Source organism: Carassius auratus, linkage group LG45M, assembly GCF_003368295.1.
Source record: "Carassius auratus strain Wakin linkage group LG45M, ASM336829v1, whole genome shotgun sequence".
Taxonomy (NCBI): domain Eukaryota; kingdom Metazoa; phylum Chordata; class Actinopteri; order Cypriniformes; family Cyprinidae; genus Carassius; species Carassius auratus.
In genome coordinates, this window is record NC_039299.1 from 378,818 (window position 1) to 384,919 (window position 6,102).

At 39.0% G+C, this 6,102-nt stretch overlaps 1 protein-coding gene across 2 annotated transcripts; it reads left to right on the forward strand.

Annotated features, from left to right (window-relative positions):
* The first annotated feature begins 2,022 nt into the window (after positions 1-2,022).
* On the forward strand, positions 2,023-4,425 carry LOC113068522 (H2.0-like homeobox protein). 2 transcript variants are annotated; one of them, XM_026241253.1, is made up of 4 exons: positions 2,023-2,603; positions 2,788-2,943; positions 3,121-3,305; positions 3,863-4,425. In XM_026241253.1, the coding sequence occupies exons 1-4, from the start codon at positions 2,222-2,224 to the stop codon at positions 4,160-4,162; spliced, it is 1,023 nt and encodes a 340-aa protein (XP_026097038.1). In that variant the 5' UTR covers positions 2,023-2,221; the 3' UTR covers positions 4,163-4,425. The 2 variants fall into 2 exon arrangements, with proteins under 2 accessions (XP_026097038.1, XP_026097039.1); XM_026241254.1 differs by lacking the exon at positions 2,788-2,943 and having other exon boundaries at positions 2,222-2,603.
* Positions 4,426-6,102: the final 1,677 nt, after the last annotated feature.

Here is a 6,102-nt window from a genome sequence, read left to right on the forward strand (position 1 = left end):
TGGATAATAAAGATATCCGGAAACTTTGGGTTTATCCTGTTTTCTTCAGTAGACAATTTCATTGTAGACCGAAACTTTCATCCTGGATATTTTGACTTGAGCACGATATTCCTTATTACTGTGTGTGTGTGTGTGTGTGTGTGTGTGTGTGTGTGTGTGTGTCTATATATAAACGCATCCTTCATTACAGATTTTAAGGCTGTCACTCACTAGCTTTAATAACAATAACTGCTTTTTTTTAAGGAAGCAAATTATTGTTTGTGTATGGGTGGGGAATAATAAGAGATCCATTACATTCTGTAAATTATTTTATAGCTATAATCTGTTCCTCAAATGATTAGAAAATAAATTCAGATATGACTAACTTTTCATGATACTGGAACACGAAGCAAATAATATAATAATTGAATTCAGATTAATTTTATAATGTCGAGAACGTAGAAATTGAAGGTCTATAGCAAGCAAAAATTTTGCATCTTTAAAGGCAATTTTACTAAGCGGTTTCTAAAACTATATATTTTTTAAATAACATAAATGTACAAATTATATAAAATATTCAGCTAAATACATTTTCTTTAAACACCCAAAAAGATGCATGATGTCAGAGAAGCGCTGAATGTTTATTTATGTTTAATTCTACACATTAATAAATAAAGAGAGATGGCAGCGGTTTTATGACGTGTTTTATGATCTCGCTCGTGCATCGTTCGAATATTTTACCGGCATGCACCTGAAATAACGTGCGCGTTCACAAGAGGCGCGTCTTCTGCATCCTCTTCCCTGGATTGGAGAGAGAGGCACTACATGGCACTACATCTTTAAATTTAAACCGGAATGGAGTCATTCGAAAACACCGTGATGAGGCAGTGAGGGTCATTGACCTTTCCGCTAATGAATCACGACTAATGGACGCCACAGAAAAAACACCATGCATGGGAAAAAAATTATCATTAATGATCATAAACATAATATCAGCATCTGTAATGCATTCTAGGAATTCTTTCACACGCATATAGACTTTTTTAATGTGAGTAAATACATATGCGATTGGAAAGTGTGTGGAAGAAAAAACTATTAGGGTGCTTTATTTTATAATCGATCAGTTTTTCTATGATAAACGGCGCGCTATTTTTGGCCCAGTGATGTAAAGTCGTGCATATGGATGAAGTATCGCCTCGATGAAGTTAATTGTGTTTTCGTTCAACTGGAGAATAGATTTCCTCTGTTTATTATAAGCATAAGGACGGATTTGCGTCAGCGCGCGACTTGCGAGTTGAGATAAAGTTGTACAAATATTGAAAAAGGGAAGTGCTACAGTCATTATAAAGTTCCAACTCTCCGAGTTGGAGGAAATAAGGGTCATCGGCTGTATCCTAAAATACTAAAGCATCTTCTATTTTTGGCCTAAATCAGGCAGGAATATCCGCTCATTTAGCCTGAATCAGAGCTCATCAACAACAGGATGAGCTGCATCGAGAGACTCCTGCTTCCTAACCCCAGAGCAGAACCTCCGAATAAAGCCTAGTGATTGTGGATCGCTTTCTTATCAGAGTTTGTTGTTTGCATATTTTCGAAAATTAGAAAACCGGTCAGAAGCGCAGCGAATGCATGCAAAAAAAATGTATAATTAAAAATGCATCATTTATATCACATCATCTTCTAAAAGTATCATCTTAAATTATTATTTTCCAAGCTGTGCACCATTAAAAAACTATTAAATGTTGTTCATTCTTTCTAGTTCTATATAATGCATCCTATAAATTCGCTAAAATTAAATATTAATAATATGTTTATTCGTCTATGCTATTAATGCATTGGCTTATAATGAACAACTTGTGGAATATCTAAATAAATTGGTTTCTATTTATTTTTTCTTATATCTGATTAAAATTACAATTTGATTCACTCAGAATGAACACGCTTGAAAACAAACTCTGAAAATGTTTAAGGTCGTATCATATGAATCATCGCCGTTTAATAAACGTGGGGATTTTTAAGAGTCATCCTGGAAGTGCTCGTCGTGTTTGGGGCGTGTTGGACCGTTCTGTCCACTTCCATTGGCTCGCAAAGAGCCAATCAATAACGGAAGTCCTGCTTAGAGCTTTTTGGACTCCTGTCTGGAGTTTCATACTTGAGGAGAAACGCGAGAGAGGGCAGTTTGTACTCATTACATGTAGTTTTATGCGATTCTGTGTCGAGAAGTTTGGGCTTGCCTGCCGGGATGTACACGGCGGGACTCAATCCGTTTTACGCATCGAACTTTAGCCTTTGGACCGCGTACTGCTCGAGCGGTTTTGGGGTGGACAGCATGAAGAAACCCTCGTTCTGCATCGCTGATATTCTGCACGTTGGAGATGCTGAGAACATCCCCGGTTCGTCTTCGCTTATGGCTCACATCGGTGCCCGGGGATCCCCGTTACGCCCGTCCCCGGTCACTCCAAGCGCGTCCGCGTATCACATGCACGGAATACACTTTACATCCAGAGCCGCGATGCACGCGCAATCCGCGCCTCCGCTCTCCAGCAAAGACCTCAAGTTCGGGATCGATCGGATATTATCCACAGACTTCGAGCCGAGGGGAAAAGAATCGCTATCACTGAGAGGTAAGACGTATTTTGGTGAATCACACACACACAGGGGTTTTCTAGTAAGCACTTATGGAAAGGAGGACATTAAACAATTGGACGCGTCCAGCCCCCAATGCGCGCACGGCCCTGTTCATAAAATCCAATACGAGTTGAATTGGCGCTTTAGCTGAATTGTTCGGTGTTTGTCGTTCTGTAACAGATCTCACATTGATTGTTAGTCCGAATCGGCAGTCAGCAGTCCATGTGTCTGCCAGCCCTTACTTCGCGTCCATGAGCGAAACCTCCTCCATGATGGGTTCAATAAGCAATGCCGCGAGGCAATCAGGGCAACATCAGTTTCAAGACACCTTCCCAGGTAGTGTAGACACCCCAGTCGAGCCCTAAAGAGCAGGAGACGCTCCTTTCCTTTTGCATGCGTGTGCAGTGCCTACTTTGCACATGCTTTTGAATAACATGCACTCCGGCCAAACTGCATTGCATCGGTTGTGTTCTAATGGCGTGCGTGTGTGTGTGTGTTGTTTGACCCAAACAGGGCCGTATGCGGTGCTTTCAAAAGACACAATGCCACAGACTTACAAGAGGAAAAGGTCGTGGTCCAGAGCCGTGTTCTCCAACCTCCAGCGGAAAGGCCTCGAGAAGCGCTTTGAAATCCAGAAGTACGTCACGAAACCGGACAGAAAACAGCTGGCTGCGATGCTGGGCCTCACCGACGCACAGGTGAGCGACTGATTATCAATGCAAACCAATGCATACAAAAAAATAAAGGTGTTATTTATTGAAATAACGTTTTGGAATGAAACCCATGCTTTAGAGTGCGAAGAGGCATCTGGAGCTTTAGCAGCTGGAGGCTCGTGCATTTTGCGACACCCACATTTCTAGAGAAATGAAAGTCAATTATTAGCAAATGCAGGAGGGGTGCAGTTGTTTCGTTTCAAATCATCCAAATTTAGGGCATTGGGCAAGAGTTTCTGTCTTATTTAAAACCGGAAGTAAAACGACAGATAGCGAATGCGATTATAGAGTTTCAAAACTTTCCAATTGAGTGTGGAAAGCCGTCTTGGTCATTTCAATTAATTGACAAACTTTTCGATTCAGTTTGTGCATGCATTTCTATATTGCATAGGTAAAGTGCACTAAATGCACATTCATCTTGACATCTCAAAACGGTGCATTACAATACAAAAATGCACAAACAAAAACACATTTTAATTTAAAAACATATACTCTAGCATTGGAAGAAAAAAAAAATCTAAACGAAGTTCCTCCTGTTTTAGGTCAAAGTTTGGTTCCAGAACCGGCGGATGAAGTGGAGGCATTCCAAAGAAGCGCAGACGCAGAAGGACAAAGAGAAAGAGCAGACGGATAAATCCGCGACCGAAACCGAATCCAAAGAACGCGAGGACTCCGAGTGTGAAAGCGAACCGAGCGAGTCCGAATCCGAGGACGGAGCGGAGGACAAAAGCGACGTGGACATTTCTGACCTCAACAAAGCCAGTGTGATTATTCCCGGAGCTCTCGCGGTCAGCACGCACGACACATACAGCACAGACTCCACGACAGAACCGAGCGCGTGAGTATCTGATGGACGTCAGTTAAGCGGCTCGCGGACAGAGCGCGCGCGCGCGTGCACACACGAGCCATCGTTTCTTTGTGAAACAGACCCTTCATGACCCTTGAGAGAGGACAGCAGCGATCTGCCTGCGATGAACCCCTCGACCTTCATCAGACGATTTGGGAATTGAATGTTCATCAATTAAGACGTTGATAAACGTGACTGTATTATATTTGGTCTGTAAGTATTTGCACTGAAAATGTAAATAAACGTTTGTTACTAATATACCACGTGGTGTATTTATGGAAAGCAATGCACTTTAGCCGAAATTCAAAACGTAAATTAAATAAAAAATACTTTAAACAAACAGTGGATGCATTTATGTCAAACTGGTAATGAACTCTTGCAACACAATTCTCACTAATAGTTGCTTGCATTTATCGGTTGCATAATTCAGTAGTTCATGTCATTTTCACAATTTTGCAGAAATCGATAACACATAAAAAAAAAAAACTCTAGTGTAAGTCTAAACAAAAGTAGCGCGTGCATCTTATTACGAGAAAAACATAATGACGGGCAAGTCTTTTTTCTTTCTTTAGCAGCAGTTAAAAAATTATTATTATACGCCAGTTTAAATCATCATACTGATCGGTACTGATTATTCACTATACTTATTAAAATACAGATCACGACACGCATTAAGACAATAAAATGATTCAAATGAAAATGAATATATTTATTTTTGACAAAATTATAGGATTTATTTATTTCATTTATTTATTTTGGTTAAGTGTACATTTTTAGTTATGCGTTTAATAATAGTTTTAATTTTGATTTAAATGCAAGGAATTCAATAGACAACAATCCAGATAATGTAATTCTGCCAAAGCTTTTTCGCCCTGAAAAAAGGTGATCTGGGTGAAATCTGGCTTCCAACAATAAACAGAGAGCGAAGAGCGTGGATTTATAGCTTGTATACCTTCGCTGGCTCCAGATATGAGCAAGAGCCGATGAGTATTAATGCTTTATGAATGTAAGTTCAGTTTTGCGTATCAGAAATGAATGCATTTATAGACTCTGTCTGTCTCAGCTACACTTCACATGCATGCACTGAGCTGGAGTGCATAATGCCACTGCAAAACTGTTCGAGGATTCAGACAATAATCCATCCAGAGATATTACAGCCTCATGACATTAATATTAGTGTAGGCTTATATTTAACATCTTCAGATGAGTTATTGCACATTTAAGTATTGCAAAAAATAAATAAATAAGGTTTTCTCTAGTTTATTAAACCGTGGATAAAGGGACAGGCTGTTTACACGAGGCTCAGTTTATGTAGTTTAATGAGTTCAGTTCATAAAGTGATAAGAGCAGCTACTGATTCATCACAGCGTTGCGTCAGAGCGTTCACCCAGAGCATGGCTGTTCAGAGCAGTAGTGTCTGCATGGGAGAATAATTAGGATTTAAAAGACATTTATAAATCTGGTACATCCCAGCAGCAAAATGTTACTTGTATATATATATATAAATACTTAAATATTAAGCAAGGATGCATTAAATTAATCAAAAGTGGAAGTATGACTTTCATATTGTTACAAATGTTTCTCAACAGTTCCTTTGAACGTTCTATTCATCCGCGAATCCTGAAAAATAAAATGTATCAGTTTCAAATGTATCAAAAAAATATGAAACAGCCAAACGTTTTAACATTGATAATAATCAGAAATGTTTCTCGAGCAGCAAATATTATTCTGATTTCTGAAGAACATGTGACACTGAAGACTGGAGGAATGATGCTGAAAATACAGCGGAGCATCACAGAAATAAATTACAGTTTATTATATGCTACAAGAGACAACAGCTTTTTTAAATTGTAATAATATTTCAAATTTTTATGGTATTTACCATATTTCTTCCCAAATAAATGTAGCCTTGGTAAGATAATTCTTTGAAAAACA

What these genes read in the sequence shown, in the direction of transcription:
- LOC113068522 (XM_026241253.1), top strand. Translation starts at nt 2,222, where the DNA reads ATGTACACGGCGGGACTCAATCCGTTTTACGCATCGAACTTTAGCCTT. An exon ending in AGAATCGCTATCACTGAGAG is followed by an intron (nt 2,604 to 2,787) that starts GTAAGACGTATT and finishes GTTCTGTAACAG; the next exon opens with ATCTCACATTGATTGTTAGT. An exon ending in TGGGCCTCACCGACGCACAG is followed by an intron (nt 3,306 to 3,862) that starts GTGAGCGACTGA and finishes CTCCTGTTTTAG; the next exon opens with GTCAAAGTTTGGTTCCAGAA.